At 38.3% G+C, this 22,881-nt stretch overlaps 2 protein-coding genes across 4 annotated transcripts in view; one reads left to right on the top strand and one right to left on the bottom strand.

Annotated features, from left to right (window-relative positions):
- LOC104220927 (E3 SUMO-protein ligase SIZ1-like) overlaps nt 1-22,457 on the bottom strand; it is a 33,244-nt gene extending 10,787 nt beyond the window's left edge. For 2 of the 3 annotated variants that reach the window (XR_011405569.1, XM_070168391.1), the window contains exons 1-4: nt 22,210-22,457; nt 21,944-22,037; nt 5,676-5,756; nt 5,096-5,150 (exon numbers count right to left, since the gene is read on the bottom strand). Coding sequence is in view for 2 of the 3 variants with exons in the window: in XM_070168391.1 (XP_070024492.1) it covers nt 5,096-5,150; nt 5,676-5,756; nt 21,944-21,967 (160 nt within the window). In the remaining variant the exon portion in view is untranslated. The remainder of the gene's footprint in view (nt 1-5,095; nt 5,151-5,675; nt 5,757-21,943; nt 22,038-22,209) is intronic. The other variant, XM_070168392.1, reaches the window with a different exon arrangement.
- On the top strand, nt 9,331-10,052 carry LOC138886443 (uncharacterized). The gene is made up of 2 exons (XM_070167555.1): nt 9,331-9,441; nt 9,534-10,052. Exons 1-2 carry the CDS (start codon nt 9,334-9,336, stop codon nt 9,948-9,950), a joined length of 525 nt encoding a protein of 174 aa, XP_070023656.1. The 5' UTR covers nt 9,331-9,333; the 3' UTR covers nt 9,951-10,052.
- Nucleotides 22,458-22,881: the final 424 nt, after the last annotated feature.

Below are 22,881 nucleotides of genomic sequence, written 5' to 3'. Positions count from 1 at the left end.
AAAAGTACAGCAAGTATTTCACATAGAAATTACATGGAAATAGGAAGAACCCTCAACTTTAATTGTGCACCCAAAGGGCAACCAAGGCAAGCAAGAAGCAACAAAATTAGCATTAGTTGTTCAATAGGCTACTACACTTAGAAATATGCTTTGTTTTACAAGCATGAAAGGAAACACCGCCCATATCAAAAGCAGGATATTCAAGTATAGTAAGTGGAGTTTAACATAAAAATTAAAGAAAAGTAGGAGGAACTCTCAACCCGAATTGTGTGCCCAGGTCAAGCAAAAAGCAAGATAATCACAATCAATTTAGTATCTCAGTCTTTTCTTTTTCACGAGGGAAACCAAAACTCATCGGAGGATTTGTATCCATTGGAAAAAGTTATTTATTTGTCCCTTCTTCCCCATATGGATATATAATAGGTTTTCATTGAATGCCTCCAAGGCATATACTTGGATTTAATCGATGCTTTCTGAACCTCTATAACCTTTTCTCTTCACATTTATTGAAGTCATAAAAATTTAACTAACAAGATATCTGTGTTCACTGATGTTGTTGGAGTTTTTGTAATTGCAACGCTTTTCTCAAGGTGCGAGTTATTCATTTATTAAATGTAACCCAAAAAAACACAAAAATAGTGCTGGTTATGTACAAAAAATATTACAAGCAAAAAAAAAAGCTATTTGTTACTAGTGTAAGGAACTAGCAAATCCATCAAAGTGTGCATTTTACTGAAAATCTTAAGTGAAAGAATAATATAGCACAAAACTTTCATCATTGGGCAAAAGTAAAAATTTCACATGCCAGTCAACCAAATCCTATTAGTATCAAATAAGTATGCATTGCATAGATTGTGTTTGCTCCTTAGTTATTCAGTAAGTTTTTGTATATGAGCAGCCACACTTTTGTTGTATATTTTTTGCTATGCATCTTCTTGATGCCATTTAATGAAATTATCTAAATTCATCAAAAAAAAAGTATACATTGCATATTCTTATGTTATGTATATATAACTTTTATAGCAATATGTTTTGAAAAAATAAACACATTAATATATTCATCTATACATATTAACATAAATACTTCTTTCCATATTTTTCAAAATCTTATTTTTAAAAAATTATAAAAATTAGCAAATTGTAAGATTTATGCTCTGGGCCTCGAGACTTATGCCTTGTCCCATGGCAAGAAAACGCCTCACCATGTGCCTCCATCTTGCAAAACACCGGCAACATCAATAAAACAGGTAGAGACAATATACAATCGAGCTAGAAGTATAGAGAAAACTACGTGAAAATGAGTTAGCCAGAGTTTTGCTCGACATCATGTGAGAATCTGAGTATCCAATCCAAAATAGTAAAGCAATGAATGGAGTAGTTCAAGACCTTTATAAACCCTATACTTGATGTAGAAGACATTATTGATCTCTAACAAGTAACAATATAATTACTTCGATTGCACCAAAAAGCTAATAGTAGTAAATATTTCTTCTCAAGGCTATGTTCAGCTTTAACTTTGCCTTCAAACCGCCTTTATTTTCTTTCCTTCAACAGCAACCGCAAAATACATAAACTACGAGGCAATGCAAAACATGGTGATTTTGCCTCTTCGGCTTCCATTTTACACATATAACATCTTTCCAGATGTGCATCCCCCTCTTTTACCAAATAAGATGAGTGAAATTAGCTTCATCAGATACCATCCAGCAGAAACAAGACCTTTGAAAGGGTTTTACTCCTCCAAATCAACTTCTACGGCCAGAGTGTCGGAGGATTTGAAGATTGAAGAGTATGTACAGCCCGCCCGGAGAGTCAGGTTTTTGCAGAGTAAGACCTTCCTTTTTGCAGAGTAAGACCTTCTACAGCATCCTCTAAGCAAATGCATCATTCTTTCCACTACATTCTTTACAATTTCCTTGAAGATAATCCTCGATCTCCCATCCTTCTTGTTATGAACTGTCCAATAATAGCCACAGTGTTCAGTTCAAAAATAAACAAAATTGATATTAGAGTGGTATGTCCTAACCATGCATCGCGCCAGAAATATAAAACCATCACCCGTTTTGAAATTTGTTCAACCATCAGCCGCTTCAGCATATGTTCTTCCACAAAATTCCAAATATTTCCTTATTTGCTAAACACCATGAGATATGGTTACTACATTTGTTCACTATGAACCTCCGATACCATATTTAGTTTGGACTTTTTCCTACAGTACATTTGCTTCTTATCTACTCTCCACGGTCACTTGAAGAATAGGTTTTATCTTGAAATTTCATCTTTCTAATTCCCAATCCAACCTCCTTACTTTTTCTCACTGCTTTCAACCTTGCAAAATGGAAGTCTTCTTCTCCTTGTTTCCATTCCACGAGAAATCCATCCAACTCACGTCCAACTTCCTCTCAACATTAGCAGAAGAAGGAACAGCGACATTGTGTAGGTTGCAAGGAAATAAAAGCACTGTTTGTGAGCACCAGCCTTCCACCGAGAGAAGATCATATACAACTGAATCAAAAGCATAAGAAAGAGGGCGATTTGGCCTTTGGAGGAGGGAGAGCTCAGACATAATCTAAGTTGGCTGGTCACGGGTGCGGGTATCCGATACGGGCATGGATCCGAGTCAAATTCGGCAAAATTTAAATTTTAAGATTCCAGGGTGCGGATCCAGGTATAGATACAGGTGCAGAGATTCAGCTAAGAAAATTCAACATTATAGAAAAATGGAGCTATAAAGAGAAAAAGAAAGCCGTTCAAGGCCTTCCACCAACTTACCATCTATATCACTGCTACTGTCTACCACCCAGTGTTGTCAAAGGCGCGCTTAAGCCCTAAAGCGAGGCTCAAAGCATGTTGAGCGCTTCGCCTCGCTTTTTTTTTTATGAAGTAATTGGTTTCATTACTGGCATCAAGAAGATGCATAAATTACAAAAGAGTGTAGCAATTGTTAGCTCCTTACAAATGGTTACACTAGTACTAGGGAGCTAACAAAATTCAAAAAACTATCAGGGAATCTATAGGGGATAGATAAGCCCAGCTATACAAATACATGAGGCATCTAGCCTTGAGTTTGTGGGGAGAAGTTGATACTCCATTAAAACACCTGTTGTTTCTCTCATTCCAAATGCTACAAAAAAATAGCTGCAGGTATCATCTTCCATACTTTCCTAATGGTGCTGCTATCAACTTTCCAGTAACTCCAAGACCCAAAAGCATCCCTAATATTATGTGGCATGACCCATCTAAGTCCAAAGAGTTATATAAACATACTCCATAAATCTGTTGCAACGGGGCATTGAAGAAAAAGATGGTTGTGAGTTTCTGCCTCCCTCTGGCACATGTAGCATCTATTCACAATCTGAAAATTCCTCTTGGCTAAGTTGTCTTCTGTCAGACAAGCCTCATAAAGTGCAGTCCAGTTGAAGCAGATGACTTTGGGTGGCAACTTGATTTTCCATATTAACTTTCAAGGCCAATGGTTAGTTATTACATTCTGAGTTCCTGCTAGCTTGTAGGCTGCTTTGACCAAGTACTTTCCTGCTTTGAGCGAGCGCTTCGCCTCGCTTTGCGGGCGCTTCAGTGTCACATCAAGGCTCTAAGACATACTTTTCCTTGCCAATGAGTGTAATCATGAAAAGGCGACACTAAACAATTGATATTTCAGTTTATCGTAATTTTTTTGTCCATATAATTGTTATTCATGCTTATAATTATTAGTCTTGGACTACATATACATATTTATACTTTTTCTCCATTTTTCGCCTTTTTTCATTAAAGTCCATGCTTTATTTGCGCTTTGCGCTTAAAGCCCTAATGGGCCTTAAAACATTTTTGCGCTTTTTGCCTTTGATAACACTGCTATCACCAGTCCAAACTCAAAACACAACCCCTAGAATTCTTGGTTTTCTGGAAACAACAACAACACAGTAAAATCCAACTAGTGGAGTTTGGGGAGGGTAGTGTGTACGCAGACATTACCCCTACCCCGAAGGAGTAGAGAGGTTGTTTTCGAAAGACCCTCGGCTCAAGAAAACAAAAAGACAAAAGAAGATAATATTAGTATCACCACAGAAATCATAGGAAAAATAGGAACAACATGAAATTCAGAAGAAAGATGAAAAGCAAAAGCGATAGCTCGTAAATAGGTCATGCACTGAAAAGCGAAATAGTAAGACACAACATTGCCACTAGCTATCTTAGACAAAAACCCTACCAGACTAGTCTCATAAAGGTACAAAGTAAGGCAAGACTCAACTGCCTCCTAACCTACAACCCTAATACTCGACCTCCACATCTTCCTATCAAGTGTCATGTCCTCGAAAATCTGAAACCTCGCTATATCCTCCTGATCATCTCTCCCCAATACTTCTTAGGCCGCCCTCTACCTCTTCTCGTGCCCTCCCCAACCAGTCGCTCACACCTCCTTACCGGAGCATCTGAGCTTCTCCTCTGAACATGCTCGAACCATCTGAGCCTCGCTTCCCGCATCTTGTTATCAATGAGAGTCACGTGCACCTTCTCCCGAATATCATCATTCTTAATCTTATCCTTCCTAGTGTGCTCACACATCCACCTCAACATATGGCACAAAAGTACTATAATATTAAAGGTATGCCATTTCCCATCTCTAAACCTGTTTTATTTTTAATTTTGAGAAATCAAAATCTCAATTTTTCCACCAAATTTGTCAATGGATTAGTTGACCGAATCCGGGACGTACCTGTCCCATGTCGAGACGGGTGTTGCACCAAAAATGAAGAGTACGCGCAACGTAGGGCAGTCACACAGATGAACTACAAAGACAATGTTTGATAAGGTCACCCAAAAAAATGACTGCTAAGAAAGAGGAAGCTTTGGCCTTTGGAGGAGAGGGAGTTCCAGACATACTAAAGTGAATTTATTGATGCCACACACATGAACTACAAAGACAAAGTTTGACAAGGTCGCCCAAAAAATGAGTGCATATCACTAGTAGGATTTGGTAAGAAGAAAAGAAAAGAGTAAAGAATCAACATAGATAGTAAAATACACAACAACATCAATAACTACAAAAAGAAAAGGTCTAAAAATTCCCCTGAAATTTCTCCAACCAAGCTACCTGGCTGCTCACCTCGTTCATCTGAAAGAATAGCTAATATGCGATCAACAAGGTCCTACATCAAGCCAAATATGACTGTCAGTTACATACTAGTGATGCTCAATCATAAATAATTCCTAACTCAAACCTGAGCTACACTGCTATGATGAAAACAATTTTTTTATAAAGAAAGGAAAACTAAGAATCATTAGAGCAAAATAGCCAAATAGGTTAAAGCATCACTCTCAATTCTATTTAAACTGATTACAAGATTCCACAACTTAGTCCGATTCAAAAGGAATAGAAGACAACACCAAAGTCTTATTACACATTCTTGGCAACAACTGATAAGGACCTGCTGAATTCAAAGTGTGGTAGAAGCCCTAAAATGATCATGATATAAATAAATTAGAAGGAAAGGCTAAAAGACTGTTCCAGACTCATACAGAACACTATGTCATAAGTACCAAGTGCCAACATGGAAGTAATACTATTTAAGATACAGGATACGGTTTGGAATGCCAGGAAATATGAGAATGAAATAAAAAAAGAAGCAAGGTTCAGCGCATGAAACCTCAAAGAAGCAACAAAATGTTCAAACCTGCTTCTTTCCTTGCTTTGAGAGACCAAGTTGAGTAAGAACATCTTTGAGCTCCTTTACCCGAAAATGTGCCAGCTTATCCTATAAGAGACCATTGATTGTCACTTTAAAAAGGAGTGATAGGCGCATCCAATACTGCCTAATTGTACCAAAGAAGGGCATTACATGAAATAATTAACAGAACAAAATCCTACTTGATGCACAGTATTTTTTTGTTTATAACTATAACATCCCTTGATGACACAGTATTATGATTACACTACAATGAGGAGACTGTCTTGCTTGAGAAGGTGCAATCAACTATCCAAAGCCTCCATAGTCCTCACTCCTCATAGGCGGAAACAGGTTCCACCAATCAGTGTTGTAAAGACTCGCTTGAGGCGCACTTAAGCCCTGAAACTGAATTGAAGCCAAATTGTGTGCTTCGCTTGCTTAGGTAGCGCTTCAGTGTAGGTGCTAAGGTGCACAGACATACGTCTCATCACCTATGGGCCCAGTCATTAAGAGTGCAATAGCGGACACAAAATATAGTTGGTAAATTGATATATTAATAGTTTTAAAAAAATTATGAATAAGCTTTTATTGATTAGGAAAAAGTAATTATAATTTTGTTGAAAATAAACTAGCTACAAAAACCGTAAAACGGTATCTATTCATCTAAATCAGAAATTTGAAATGGTTCTTAAACTTGATCGACATGACTTCATCGTTCGGAAAATTATAGTTATTTCAATTTTTTGTCCAAATAATTATTGATTGTCTTTGTAGTTATTTTTGCCTAGCATTACATACAAATGTTTTCCTTTTTCTTCATTTGCACCTTTATCTGTTTGCTCTCTTGGTGTAAAATGTGACTGGGTGATGGCTTGGGAAAAAAAACCTTTATCTGTTATCAGTCTCGGTCGAACCAAACTCTCGAACCCGTCCAAAAGTGCACGCCTTAATTCTGCATTGCACTTAAAGCCCAACAGATTTTTTCACCTTTTGAGTACTTTGGCACCAATATACTTCTCCAGAACAGACCCATAATTAATATGATTGGGTTTTGCAGCCAGGTCTCATAGGACATTAATCTTTATCATACAAACTAACAAATACAAGAACCTTAGGAAACTGTGCGGCGTAAGCAACTTTACCGAGTACAACATCACGGGATGGGCTTGTCACTGAGCTCACATTTGCTTGCATCTATTTGTACCAGGGTTATTAAAAGTGCTCGCTTCTCACTTTAAGCGCTGAAGCAACGCGAGGCACAGGGCTAGCGCTTTTCTGCTACAAAAGCGACTCACATTTAAAAGCACACACTTTAACCGCTTAAGCGAGAAGCGAACCGATAGAAAAAGCGGAAAAAAGCGTGCTTAAGCGAGCAGAAGGCATCAGCTAGGGTTTTTTTAAAAAAATTGGCAAATAAACATACGCTCTTCAACGACTTCTTCTCCAGCGAACTCCAGCGACGACCACTGCTGCTCCAACGACTTCTTCTCCGGTTCTCGGTAAGTTTCTTCAACGACTACTTCTTCTTCTTCTGTTCTTCTTTCAAATTTTTTCACTTTTTAAGCGTTGATTTTGTGCCCTAAACGACTTCTTCTTCTTCTGTTCTACTTTGTGCTCTGTTTTATGCTTTATGCTCTGTTTTCTGCTTTATGCTTTATTTTCTGGTTCGTGTGAATTAACTGTTATTTTTTTATTTTATTTTATTTTGGTTGTTGATTGTAGTAAATTTAATTTGATTATTCAATGGCATCAAGCCAAAAAAGAGATCCAGCTTGGGCGTATGGAGTTGCAATTGGCAATCGTAACTCATGAGTGCAATGTATCTTTTGTCAAAAAATTTATAACGGTGAAATACATCGTCACAAGAGACATCTAATCGGTGGTTTTAGAGATGTCCAAGTGTTTCGGATACTATTAAGAAAGAAATGAGAGAGTATGTTGAGAAAAAAATGAGTTAAAAAATCCATTGAGCCATGGAGCATCTATGATTAATCTTCTTGATGAAGATAGTCAAATGGATGAGGATGACCTTAAAGTCAATGATATAATGAGGCCACCTCCCTCTAAATCTCAAAGAAAGAATTCACAAGTGGAAGTGGATCATCCACCGCCGGTAGCAATGTGAAAGGTCCTCTTAATCTTTTTTTCTCACAAAACCAAATGAAAAGAGAAAGGGTGAAGCTATTGACTTAGATTCTTGTAGGAAGAGTTTAAGGGAGCGTGTTGTAAATGCTTTTGCAAGGTGGATGTATGATGCGGGGCTCCCTTTTAATTGTGTGAATTACACCGATAGTTTTGGTGAATTCATTGAGGCCGTAGGCCAATATGGCCCAGGAATGAAGTCCCCTACCTATCACGAAGTAAGAGTTCCTTGTCTAAAAAAGGAGGTGGAGAAGACAAACAAGATTGTCGAGGAGCATAAGGCGCAATGGAAAATTTATGCTTGTTCCATTATGATGGACAAATGGACTGCAAAAAATGGAAAAATGGTCATTAATGTTTTGGTGAATTCTCCGAGAGGTAGTGTGTTTCTTGAATCTTATGATGCTAGTGACTCCTCAACCAATTCCAATAAAATGTTCAACTTGTTTGGGAAGACAATATTGAAAGTTGGACCGGAAAATGTGGTTCAAGTTGTTACTGATACGCAAGTGAGAATAAAAAACCGGGTGACATGTTGAAAGGAGTTTTACCAAATATTTATTGGACTCCTTGTGCTGCACATTGTATCAACTTGATGTTTGGTGACATTTTTAAGTTAGCCCCATATTCTACGGGTGAACAAGTGGTTCTTATTTTCTATTTTAAGTTTTTAACCTTCATGTTAATTGCTTATACTTATTAACTATGAAATTTGACTTCCTATAGTTTTTGCTAAGGCGATCAAGATACATTCTTACATTAGTCAAAGGTCGTTGTTGTTGAACATGATGACGTGATACACAAAACAAAGAAATTTGGTGAAACCGACTAAGACAAGATTCGCAATAGCTATCTTGACCTTGCATAGCTTTTACCTGCAAAAGCAAAATTTGCGAACCTTGTTTTTGTCAACCGAATGGAGTGAGAGTATCTATGCAAAGGAAGCTCTTGGGAAAGAAGTTGCGAGATTTATTATTGGTCCATAATTTTGGAATGACACTGTTCAAGCACTTAAAGTTGGTAATCCTTTGGTTATTGTACTTCGTTTGGTGGATGGGGAGAAAAAACTACCAATGGGATACATTTATGAAGCCATGGATAGGGCTAAAGAAGCTATTGAGAAGGCATTTGATCATGATAGGAGGAAATATGAGAGAGTGTTTGAAATCATTGATAAAAGGTGGGATGATGAGCTTCATCAACCTTTACATGCAGCAAGGCATATTTTGAACCCCGGATTGTTTTACACAAACAATGAGAAAAAGACTTTAGATTTAAACATTTGGAAGGGGTATCATGCATGTGTTGCGAAGTTGGTGCCAGATGAAGTGATGCAAGACAAAATAGGGCAAGAGCTTGGTGTGTATATGCAAGCCGATGGAATTCTTGGATTAGCTTCGGCCATTAGAGGCAGAACCAAACTGGCACCAGGTGAGCAACTTTTTTCAATTGTTTTACTCTTTAGAGCTTTAACTTTCAAGTTATTAACTTCTAAAATAATACTTCTACAGTTGAATGGTGGATGCAATTTGGTTATGAAGTTCCAAACTTGCAACAATTTGCTATTAGAGTTCAAAGCTTAACTTGTAGCTCATCCGGATGCGGGAGAAATTGGAGTGTTTATGAACATGTGAGAAGCTATATTACATTATTACTAAATTAAAGTTTATCTCAATTGTCCTAAGTACTCCTCTTAATTACTTTCTACATTTTATTATGCAGATTCATACTAAGAAGAGGAACAGGCTTGAGCTAAAGAAACTCAATGATCTCGTGTTCGTAAAATATAATAGAACATTGGCTCGTCGTTACAAAGCTCGCAATATCATTGATCCAATTTTATTGGATAACATTGATGAAGCAAATGAATGGTTAACCGGAGGCCCCGAAAATCATGAAGAAGAAGAAGTGTTTGAAGGAGAAGGTCTCACTTTTGGTCATGTTGCTATGGCAAGTGGAGTTGAAGAGAATGTTTATGGTTTTAGGGGAAGTACTTTAAGGAGCAAAGAAAGAATATCTACAAGTACATGTACAAGAAGAACCCTAATTAATGAAGCCTCCGATGAAGAAGATGATGACCAATATAATAACTCGAACATGATGACACTTCAAGAGTTTGGAGATCTTGTTGAAGAATAGGATGTTGCTCCTTTTGTGATTTTGTTTTGCATTTGCTTAATATGTTATGACTTTTGAGGATTATTCACTATCTAGTTTTAGTATCTATTATTTGCTTCTTGATTCAAGAACTGAAACATTTGCTTAATATTTTTTTTTTTTTTTGGCAATCCGCTAGGCAAGTGCCTAGGGCTTGTTTTTTATTAATAAAAGAAAAGAAAAATACAACAATTAGGAAAAGTACAAATAAGGGGGACAATAACATCGGTATTGTTACCCATATGTCTTGGCTATATAATCACTCCTCCGCGCCTCACATTGCCTATGGCAGCCTCATGTAGAGGATTCATGGTGTAGCTGCCTGCAAAGTCTCACGAGGGCATATAATCTTATAGCCGTGTGGATAATTTGCAAAGGCATAGGACCAAGGAAACACAAACCGTGCTAAACCTTACCTTACTAATCCTATTGAGGCATAAAAAACCTCACCTACTAGCATGCATGTAAAAAATAAGAACTAGAAAGTACCAAATATTCAATGATCATCACAGAGTTTATAACATACTCTATGATGATATTACAAATGAGTATACTAATATAATGGTAGAATAAAATGATGAAGGAATTAAAATGTTGTCCCTTCTTGTCCGAACTTGTAATTTCTTCAAGTTGTAATTCTTTTTCATCACAACCCCAATTCTTCAAGATGTATTCAAAAATCATGATTTCTTTTTTGAACGATTGGACTTTGTAGTTGTAGTTGGGGCAGCCTTCTTTTGTTTGGCAACTCTCATTGGAGGTCGCCTAACATTTAAAAAATCGCTGACCTTGTCGTCCCAACTATTTTTCCTTGTATGTGCCTTCTTTATTTTTCCACTATGCATAGGTGATAGGTCGCCTTTTCTTGATGCCTCTGCCCGGCATTGATTTAAGATATCATCTTCCTCCCCTTCTTCATATATATCTCTACCTACCAATAGTGGATTTGGCATGTCTTGAGAAACACCCAAAGTCATCAATGTATTGCCAGCTTGTGCAGTAACCAGACTTGCCTTACTTTGTTGTGATTTGTTCCTACTCATATTCTCATCACCAGTGCTTGAAATAGCATGATTTAAAGCTTTTTTAGGATCAGAACTTACCATTGCATCCAAAAGTTGTCTTTCGTCTAACAAAATAACTGAAGCAGTGGTTACGAGCTGTTACTGCCCAACCTGTGAAATTGTTACTGTTTTGCAATCACCAGTAGGAGTCCTAGCTGTAGCGTTTGGATCATTTTGTTGCTGTTGTTCAATAGGACTTGTATGGATACCTGACGTGGCCTGTTTGGTCGATGTTGCACCTATATGAGTTGCAACTGGCGTACCTTGCCTTGTAGATGTTCTTGCAGTAGCACTTGTTGTCACAGTTTGGAACTGCCCAAGATGTTGGTGTTCCTGCTTTTGTTCGATCACCCTTAGGCTTTGTGTTTGAGGTGTTGGGATTAATTTGCTGCTGTTGCACAGTAGTTGTAGGTGTTCCAGCTGCTGCATTTTGAAAAGCTGGAGATGAAGGATTTCTGGGAACGAATGCAGGAGCATTGGAGTTCAAATTGCTCGTTGGACTTGCTGCTGGCACTCGTTCAGATATTACCATCGCTAAGGAATCAAACTCCTCACCTGCACTCTCATGATTAGCCTCACGATCAGCCTCTTCTGATGAATAGCCAGCAAAACCATCTCCCCAATCCTCTTCATCATCATCCTCCCGTTGTTCTTGCCAAAGTTTAGACTTGATAGCCATCAGCCTCAAATTTCCTTGTATAGCATCATTGTTATTCCCCGTTGATAACATAAGTTGCCCAGTTTCACCTTCAACCTCTCCACAATATTCCATTGACTGAGAAGGAACCTCAAAAACAGATTTGTTTAAGGTGACCAAAGGTTGTTTGACTATGGGATTGTTCATCATCATTTCTTTTTGAACATCTTTAATGATTTGTTCAACCTGTGGATTGGAGAAATGCAATGTAGGTGCATTGGAGTTGTGTGCCTCTGCATTAGAACGTATCTGTTGTTCTGGACTGCCTGGAGATTTATGCATCCCAGATTTTGTAGCTGTCTCGCGATCACACTGTTTCATAGTCGTCGCAGTATCATCCAAAAAGGTTCGTGCATCAGAACCTGCTGTATACTCTTCCTCTCCTTATTCACCACTTGTTCCTGGTCGTTGCTTAAGGCATCAAAAGAATTAGTAAATTCAACTCCTTGCTTTTGCGCCAGCTGCTGCACTTTTTTATTTCTTGGAGATCCTATTTTGCTGGACACCATTGTCCAGTTTTCAGCCTTTTTCCCATGAATGTTATCACTCTTTACACCTTCCTTAGAAGCGTCATTAGTTTCAGCCTGTAAACCTGCTGATTTTGTATTTGCAGCAGTAGGTTTATCAATCTTAGACACCACTCGATCAACAATTTTCTTCAACTCAGGAGCATCAGTTTTGTTTTCTAGAATTGCACCAGCTTGGCCTGCATAAAGAATCACATGTGCATTAACTGTTTGACGCTCAACTTCATCAGATTTTTGCTTATCCCCTGGTCCTTTAGTAACCCCTGCTGAAGCACGATCAGATATAGGAACTGTAACAGGATTCAATTCCGTCAATACCCTAGCACGAGCTGCAGAAACTGGAATTGTAGCAACACTAGAAACAGCTGCTATTTTCTGCCCTTGCGCTAGAGTATTTTGCCCAGTACCTGTAGTGATAAGATTAGTATTCTGAGGCTCAATCTGATCCCTTCCTTTACCAGGTTGCCCAGCCTCCAAAACCACAGATACACCAGCTGCTTCACCCTTGGAATTCATATCTCGATCATGAACAACTAGACCCTTACTTCCACCAGTTTTTTCTAATTGCACAGCATCTCGAACACCTGTAGCATCTGCTCTTTTATTCAAATCATCACACACCTGCTGCCTAGTGTTCTTATCACTTTGTGATCCTTCTATAAGTTGTTGCCCGGCTCTCTTAGCATTCAAAAACACTCTTGCATCACCCTGCAATTTTTCAACTATTTGATGCTCATTCTCAACTGTTTCATCACAAACACGAGCATCTTGAACTGCCTTTCCTTTTAAGCGTCGGCATTGATTTTCTTCATGTCCTTGATGCTTACAATGGCAACAATACGAAGGCAAATTATCATAGATAATTTCCTGGTAATCATCGACAATCTTACCAGTTTTAGCATCAAGATATTGAAGCCTAACCTTTTCAGGAAGTGTGTCCAGTACATCCACAATCACTTTAACCCTTGCTGTGCTAGGACGTGATCTTATTTGAGTTGCCTTATCAATTGCAATAGGTTTTCCCACTACTGCTGCAATAGACAGTAAAGCCTTATGTGCAAATAGTCTTGGCGACAAGTTCGGCAGCGAAATCCAAACAGCAGCCTTCTGGTTTCTTCCTTAGGATTGTAACCAACAGTCCATGGAAAAACTCTATATTGATGCTCTTTTCCATTGTGTTGAAAGTAATTCACAGCTCTCGCTAAACAACACACATAATCTTCATATTGATCACAACGAATTAAGAGTTGTCGTTGGGCCAATGAACCTAACAAGCAATTACCTTTGATGCCAATGATTTTCGGCAGATTATTCCTTAAAACCTGCAGATTTAGTGCGTCGCTGGACAATTTAATGATCACAGCTTGGTGTAATCCTTCCTCCTTTGCAAATTCTTCACGTTCCTCCAATGAAAACTGAATCGTAGGGATTCCATGAACAATTTCAAAAGGTTTCAAAGTCGTTTTTGTGAGAGGTGCGGCAGATTATTTGTGATTCAAACTTGCTGCATATGTACGAATGTTGTTAATGTTTGAAATAACTTCATTAGAGTTTGAATTCTGCTCTCCCACAGCCAAAGGCTGGGGAGAGACGTTTGCTGCCATGGAAGGGCTCTATTACGCAACAGTTTCAACTACGTTGCAGTAGATTGCTACACTAAATCGCGGAGACAGATGCCCGGTTGAAAATCTGGAAATTCTCGGAGCTACAGTAATAGTGTAGAAAAATTTAAGATCTGTCCCAAATGGCTATGGATTTGATGATGAAACCAAATGGGGATTGTTCGCAAAGAGAAGGGGGTTCTTTTGACACCAAATTTGCGACAATCCACCGCCGGATTCCGGAATTATGGCCGATGAATAGTGTCGGAATTACTATTCACCCTTCTTCCCAGAGAGAAGCTTCCCTTGTATTGACAATTAATAATATGTTATTTGTAATGAGTTCTTAGCCATTTATCTATGCCTATTTTATTTATTTTTATTTATGTGTTAAATTGCTCTTCACATGAAAAAAAAAAAGCGCTTCTCGCTTCGGTGAAGCGAGGCCTCGTTGCTTTTTTGCGCTTAACGCTTTCCAAATCACTGGTTTGTACTATTTTTTTTCTCCTTGGCCAAGAGTTTGACAGGAGGTGATTTATTAGACACGAAGCATTAGACCCCAAGTGTAGTTTTACTAAAATGCTTAACAATTTCATTGCTCCAGAAAAAACCCAAGCTACTACAACATACAGAAATAAACTAGTGATGCAGAGCTCAGAATTAACAGTCATTACCACAGAGCCTTGAAAGTAAGAAAACATGACTATTGATAAGTCAAATTGTACTTATGAATTTGATATGTTTTGGATGGCCTTTAGTTTACTTTTTTTTACTCCCTCGGTTACAATCTATGACACATTTTCCTTACTAGTCCGTTCCAAAAGAATGACACATTTCTATATTTGAAAATAATTTAATTTTAAACTTTCCCTTTTACCTATACCTTTAATGATAAGCTTTTATAACCACACAAATGGTATGACCCCACAAAGTTTTTGCCTTTTATGCTTTAAAGACCACGAATTTCAAAAAGCCTTCTTTTTTATTAAATTACGTGTCGAGACAAAATATATCAACTGAATTGAAACGGAGGGAGTGATTTATCTGACTTGAATGCTTAATACACTAACTTTTGGTAATTTTTCTATAGGTATTTAAAGGTGCGTAACCAGAATAATCTAAGTCAAAACGGGAAGAAAAAGATTCAAAAAATCAATTTGAAGTTGGATCCATGCAAGGTTCGGCCCTACAACAACAACATCATTATTATACCCAGTGTAATCTCACAAAGGGGGGTCTAGGGAGGGTATTGTGTATGCAGACCTTACCCTACCTTTTGTGGAGGTAAAAAGGTTATTTCAAATAGACCATCAGCTCAAGTAAAGCACAAGCACCAAAATAACGAAAAGGAATATTGTAACATAGAAGCCATAAAAGAAGCAGTAGCACCAACAAAGAAATAGAATGATCGAAGCGTGAAAAACATTATGTAGTAATAGAAATCCAAGCATACGAAAATACGAGAACACAAACTACTACTACGGGTATGGAAAGGAAAACGCTCGACTACCTACTACCCTCCTACTCTAATATTCGACCTCCGCCCCTCCTATCAAAGTTCGGCCATGCAACGAAAAAATGTTGCACATAGGGCGGAGCTACTTGCAAATTTGTGTTGCTACCAACAAATACAGCACAAATCTGTGTTGTAACGAGAAAGCGCTACGGGGAGAAATATGAAAATGAAATCTATGTTGCAGCGCAAAAGCGCAATGCTAATGGACCGATCTAGAATTTGTACTTTAGGGATATTTTGGTATTTTTGGCATTCCCCCAACCTTATAAATACATGTAATCGTCCCACAAGTTACGGATCTTAGTTTTGGAGAGAATGTTGAAGTTTTGAGCCAGGGAACTTGGGAGATAGATCACATTCTCCTAATTGGATTGTAACATTTTCTAACTCTTATTTCATGTGATTTATAATAAATCCTTTATGGAGTAATTTTTCTTGATGGGAACTTGATGATGTAATAGTTTTGACTTTAGTTTCTTGAATTAATATGTATAGTGTATATTTGACAGCGAATCTTTCGAGATTGAATCTTAATTTACTCAAGAGAGGAATTAAGCGGGAATCGTGTACCTAAATTATTGTGGTTTTCCGATAAACCCATGTATCCGTAAGAAGAATTGGTTGTGGGAGTGTGCCATTGAAGTTCGAGAAAAGCTCCATTGTTATCTAAAATCCATCATTTACAAACATGCATATAACTGGACTCTTAATGCCTTTATTAGAATCTTTAAGTTATAGATATTCGAGAGAAAAATTAACATAATTGGTGATACAAATAGACAATTATATTCGTGAAAAGTAATCAATATTAATGTTCAAGAATAACCAATAAAGGAGCAAAATCTAAACTAATCATCGTAAGTCGAGTTCCCCACTTTATTCCATTGGTAAATCTATTCATTAGTTCAAAACTTTGGATCACTTGAAAATTGTTTAGGCCACCAAGAATACATTGATTGACAACTATTTCAGTCATTGTGGGATCAATACATAAACTATACTACATTTGGGCAGCACAAGCTTATTTTTAATTGTGAGAAGGCACGGGAGAAAATATGATATATTGATATTGTATGTGATGCAATACAAGAGGTGCTATTTATAGCTACTCTATACAAAGGGGATACTACTCCTATTCCAATGTGGGACAATTACATAGCTATCTCTAACACTCCCCCTCAAGCCGGAGCATATAAATCATATGTACCGAGCTTGTTACATATATAATCAATGCGAGGACTAGTGAGGGACTTGGTGAAAATATCTGCAAGTTGATCATTCGATCTCACAAACTTCGTAGTAATATCTCCTGAGAGTATCTTTTCTCTGACGAAGTGACAATCAATCTCAATGTGTTTAGTTCTCTCATGAAACACCGGATTTGATGCAATATGAAGTGCAGCTTGATTATCGCACACAAGTTCCATCCGACTGATTTCACCAAATTTCAACTCCTTGAGCAATTGTTTGGTCCAGACTAGTTCACATGTTGCCATAGCCATTGCTCGGTATTCTGCTTCTGCACTAGACCGAGCAACTACATTCTGTTTCTTACTTTTCCAGGACACCAAATTTCCTCCTACTAAAACACAATATCCAGACGTAGAACGTCTATCAGAAGGTGATCCTGCCCAATCAGCATCCGAGTACCCAACGATCTGCTCATGACCTCGATCCTCAAACAGTAATCCTTTACCTGGAGCCGATTTTATATACCGGATAATGCGGACAACTGCATCCCAATGACTATCACAGGGAGAATTCATAAACTGACTTACAACACTCACAGGATAAGAAATGTCGGGCTTAGTCACTGTGAGATGATTTAATTTACCAACCAGCCGCCTATAGCTTGCAGGATTGCTAAGCGGCTCCCCCTGTCCAGGCAGAAGTTTAGAATTCGGATCCATCGGCGTGTCAACAGGTCTGCAACCTGTCATCCCTGTTTCCTCAAGAATGTCTAACACATATTTCCTTTGAGAAATAACAATACCTGAGCTAGATTGAGCAACCTCAATACCTAGAAAGTACTTCAATCTGCCTAGATCCTTAGTTTGAAAGTGCTGGAAGAGATGCTGCTTCAGATTAGTAATACCATCCTGATCATTGCCCGTAATAACAATATCATCAACATAGACTACCAGATAAATACATAGACTTGAAGCAGAGTGGCAATAAAACACAGAGTGATCAGCTTCACTACGAGTCATGCCAAACTCCTGGATAACCGTGCTGAACTTACCAAACCAGGCTCGAGGAGACTGCTTTAGACCATAAAGTGACCGACGCAAGCGACATACAAGGCCACGAGACTCCCCCTGAGCAATAAAACCAGGTGGTTGCTCCATATAAACCTCATCCTCAAGATCACCATGAAGAAAGGCATTCTTAATGTCCAACTGATAGAGGGGCCAATGACGAACTGCAGCCATGGATAGAAAAAGGCGAACTGATGCCACTTTAGCCACTGGAGAGAAGGTATCACTGTAATCTAGCCCAAATATTTGAGTGTATCCTTTGGCAACAAGACGTGCCTTAAGTCGATCAATCTGGCCATCGGGACCAACTTTGACTGCATAAACCCAACGACAACCAACGGTAGATTTACCTGAAGGAAGAGGAACAAGCTCCCATGTACCACTTGTATGTAAAGCAGACATCTCGTCACTCATAGCCTGTCGCCATCCTGGATGAGACAATGCTTCACCTGTAGACTTAGGGATGGAAACCGAGGACAATGAAGATATAAAAGCATAATGGGGAGATGACAGACGATGATAACTCAAACCAACATAATGAGGATTAGGGTTTAGTGTGGTCCGTATACCTTTTCGAAGTGCAATCGGTGTACTAGGAGCAGGATCCGCAGTAGGAGCCGTGTCAGGTGCAGGACGAGAACCAGATGGGCCTGATGTAGGGCGCGAACGACGATGATAAGTCAAGAGTGGTGTTCCTGTGGCTGGGGAACTAGGAGGGATAACACTGGACTCCTCAAAAGTTGGTATGGGTGAAACCTCTGTGGTTGAAGGTGGAGGAGGATTACTAAACTCCTCAAAAGTCGGTATAGGTAAGACCTCAGATATGTCATGGTGGTCAGCAGAAGTGACATCAGTTGTGAAGAAAGGTTTAGACTCGAAAAATGTGACGTCAGCTGACATAAGGTACCTATGAAGATCAGGTGAATAACAACGATATCCCTTCTGAACACGAGAATAACCAAGGAAGACACACTTGAGAGCACGAGGAGCTAACTTATCTTTCCCCGGGGCTAAGTTATGAACAAAACATGTGCTCCCAAAAACCCGAGGTGGAAGAGGGTATAAGGCTGACTGGGGAAACAATATTGAATGTGGAATCTGACCCTTGATGGGAGATGAAGGCATCCTATTAATCAAATAACAAGCTGTGAGAACTGCATCGCCCCAAAAACGCAGCGGAACACGAGACTCAATTAGAAGTGTGCGAGCAGTCTCAATAAGGTGCCTATTCTTTCTTTCTGCAACCCCATTTTGCTGAGGGGTATAAGGACAAGATGTCTGATGAATAATTCCATGAGAAGACATAAACTGCTGAAACTGAGAAGATACATATTCTAAGGCATTATCACTGCGAAAAATGCGGATAGAGACACCAAATTGGTTTTTGATTTCAGCACAAAAACTCTGGAATATAGAGAATAACTCAGAACGATCTTTCATTAAGAAAAGCCAAGTACATCTTGAGTAATCATCAATAAAGCTAACAAAATAACGAAATCCCAAGGTTGAACTGACTCTACTAGGACCCCATATATCAGAATGAACCAAGGAGAAAACAGACTCTGCATGACTCTCAACACTACGCGTAAAGGAAGCTCGGGTATGTTTCCCAAGCTGACACGACTCACAATCTAATCTAGACAAACTGGATAAACTAGGCACCATCTTTTGAAGTTTGGATAAACTCGGATGTCCTAAACGTCTGTGGATTAGATCTGGAGGATCTGTAACTAGACATGTTATGGAAGGACTGAGCGAGTTAAGGTAGTAAAGACCTTCTGATTCACGACCTGTACCAATTGTCCGTCCCGTACTATGGTCCTGCATAATAAAAGAATCATCAATAAAATATATACCACAATTGAGGGCACGAGTCAAACGACTAACAGATGCAAGACTAAAAGGACAACCAGGAACATAAAGAACGGAATCTAGGGTGATAGAAGACAATGGGTTGGCTTGTCCAACTCCTTGTGCCTTAGTTTGACATCCATTGGCTAAAGTAACAGTAGGAAGAGACTGTGAATATACAATATTCGACAAAAGTGATTTATTACCAGAGATATGATCAGAAGCGCCTGAGTCCATGACCCATGGTCCAAGAGTACTAGACTGGGAAACACAAGCAAAAGAATTACCAGCAATAGGAGTGTCAGTCTGGGCAACTGAGGCTACTTGTGGAGATGTTTGCTTACTTGCTCGATACTGAAGGAGCTCATTATATTCTTCTTTAGATACAGAAAAGCCCTGGTTACCTGTAGTCTCGCTCTGAGCAACGTAGGCATTTTTGGGTGGACGGCCATTTAAGGAATAACACATTTCGCGAGTGTGTCCTAGTTTGTGACAATAAGAACACTTGGGTCTAGATCTCCCAAAACGACCGCCTCCTCGTCTATTCTCCATAGCTTGAGATGCCCGAACATCCACTGTCTGGGATGCAAGAACAGAGGAATCAAGTATTTGTGATGAAATCACTGGGTGACTTGGTGCTGCAGCAAGGCGAAGTAATCGAGAGAATAATTCATCAACTGTAGGGACAGTCGGACTCGCCAAAATCTGGTCTCGTACTGAATCAAGATCATGAGGAAGTCCAGCGAGTGTAAGAACTAGAAACATTTTCTGTCGCTGCTCTTGTTGTTTTGACACACTAGCAGAAACTGGCATCAATGTCTCAAATTCCTCCATGACTGCCTGTACCTGACCCAAGTAAGTAGACATATCTAATTCTTGCTTCTTTAAGTTTGTCATCCGTGATATCACATCATAGAAGCGAGATATATCATTAGTGTATAACGTACGAGCCTTTGCCCAAACCAAATAACATGTCTGGAATGGCCGAAACAAAGGCATCAACTTAGAATCAATAGAACGCCACAAGATGCTACATAATTGAGCATCAATTTTTGCCCAAAGCGCTATCGCCTTTTCATCTCCTTCGCTAGACTGTTTAATCAGATGATCTTGCACACCTTGACCTTTACACCACAACTCGACAGATGAAGCCCAAGCTAAGTAGTTTGAACCTCCCATTAAAGGTTCCGAGGTAATCATAACATTAGAGTTTCCAGAACTCATGCTTTTAGACCCAAAAACATCAATTCCCAAAGACATCTTGTAAATTATTACCAAATAAGAGAAATAATCAACTGTAATCCACTGAAAATAGAGTAAGGAACACTGAACCAGAATAGTAAACTACTGTAGCAGTTGGAAAGTTACTGTTGCAGCCGGAAAATATTCAAAGTGGTCGGAAAATGAAATAAAAACAGTAGGGGTAGGATCGGAATTACCAGAAGACCCAACTGTTCTGAAGGAACTTTTTCAAAAAATGGCCGGAAGTCAACTTTTTGAAATCACTATTCACGCCGGAAAAATAAAAATATGGTCGAAATTTGGTGTAACCTGGATGGGTAGGCTCGGAATTGCAAGGGAAACAATCTGTCCTGAAGAGTCGTCGCCAAAAAATGGCCGGAAGGTGGCCCACGCAACGTTGGAACTTCGCCGGAAAATTTTCTTTGGACAGCTACAGTACCGCCAGAGATTTTCACTGGGATTTGGTCGCCGGACAGTGACTACTCTTGTGGTAGCGTTGGATTTTGTGCACAACAATAACCGAGACAAAGCAGACGCAAAACAACTTTGAAAGTCGCCGAAAAAAAAAGGGTTCCGGTGACTGATTTTACTTCCCGAAATCGCTGGAATTTATGCACAGCGATAAATCTCTCACGATAGCTCTGATACCATGTGAGAAGGCACGGGAGAAAATATGATATATTGATATTGTATGTGATGCAATACAAAATGTGCTATTTATAGCTACTCTATACAAAGGGGATACTACTCCTATTCCAATGTGGGACAATTACATAGCTATCTCTAACATTAATATTGGTGTTTTGCACTCGTCAACTATCATAAGTGTGACCCAAACTGCGCCATAGTCCCAATGTTAATGAATCCTTAAGCCTATCTCGTACCAATATTAAATAATTCACTTGTTTAAGAAAAACTACAAATTCTCTAAATCTCACACTTATCCTACGTGTATAACTATTATGACTAATATAAGTGCCAATTGTAAAACGAAGCAACAAATTCAATGACATACAACAAAAGAAATGCGCAAAAATATAAATTACTGTAATTACCTGGCGGAAAGTTAGAAACTAGAAATTCTCTAAATCTAACGCTTATCCAAGTACAACTTTTTTGTATTGTTACTTATCCGAGTATAACTAGTACGAGTAAAATAAGTGCCAACTGTAATAGAAAGAAAAAATTTAATTACATTCTATAAAAATTAAGTAATTACCTTGCAGCTAGTTAGCAAATCCATTTTAACACGCCTCCAGATGTTAATCAAAACGCAAATGATACTCCGATGTTGAAAATACTGAATGTGTGACCTAATAATAAAATCACCCAGAAAAAACATCAATCCAGTTTCCAATTATTACAAGAAAAATTAAATTTCTAAGAATTTACTTTCAACAAAATTCCTTGCTAAAAATCAAACGCAAAAAATGGCAATTCATTATAAATTGAAATATTGATCAAGAAAACTGGCGAAAAAATTACCGCGGTGAAGAGATTAAAGGATGATAATTGATTTCTATTAGGGTTTTTCAGCAAATAGCTGCTTCACGATGATTAAGCTTCTCTTTTTCTTCTATTTCAGAATTCAGAACTGTTTTTGGATATTAATTACGAAGCTGTAATCGGATTACTACCAAAAATTACGGACGTATAGTTGATTATCAAATCCGGTTTTTTCCATGCAAACAAATCCGGGTTTGGTTCCTCTAATCTCACGTATACCTGGCCGTATCATGCTCTTAATTTTCTTCTTTCCTTTTTTTCTTTTGTGGCTTGGGTTGTCACGTTTTTTTTTTCAGAAATAAATAGACTAAACTGACCGTAATTAATTGATTATTAAGTTTTTTTAAATAAAATCGTATATTCTTTCTTTTAAATTAATAAATAATAGGGTAAGTTTTTTGTTTTATCAAAATAAGCTAGAAAATTATCGAACTGTGACGATAAATTTATGAATAAAAATATATGTCATATATTTAAAAAAAATATTCCTAGGGCCTTGGAATTATGGAAATAGTTATAAGCCAACGAGTAATTAATACCGTAAGTCTCAACTCCCAAACTTATTTTGTTACTCATGTTGAAAATAAATTAGTTCCGCTATTTTGAGTAGCAAGCCACAAGGTATCCTAAAGATCTTGAATAGCAAGTCAC

The sequence above is a fragment of the Nicotiana sylvestris genome, chromosome 2, assembly GCF_000393655.2.
Source record: "Nicotiana sylvestris chromosome 2, ASM39365v2, whole genome shotgun sequence".
Classification (NCBI taxonomy): Eukaryota; Viridiplantae; Streptophyta; class Magnoliopsida; order Solanales; family Solanaceae; genus Nicotiana; species Nicotiana sylvestris.
This window is presented reverse-complemented; position numbering and strand designations above follow the sequence as displayed.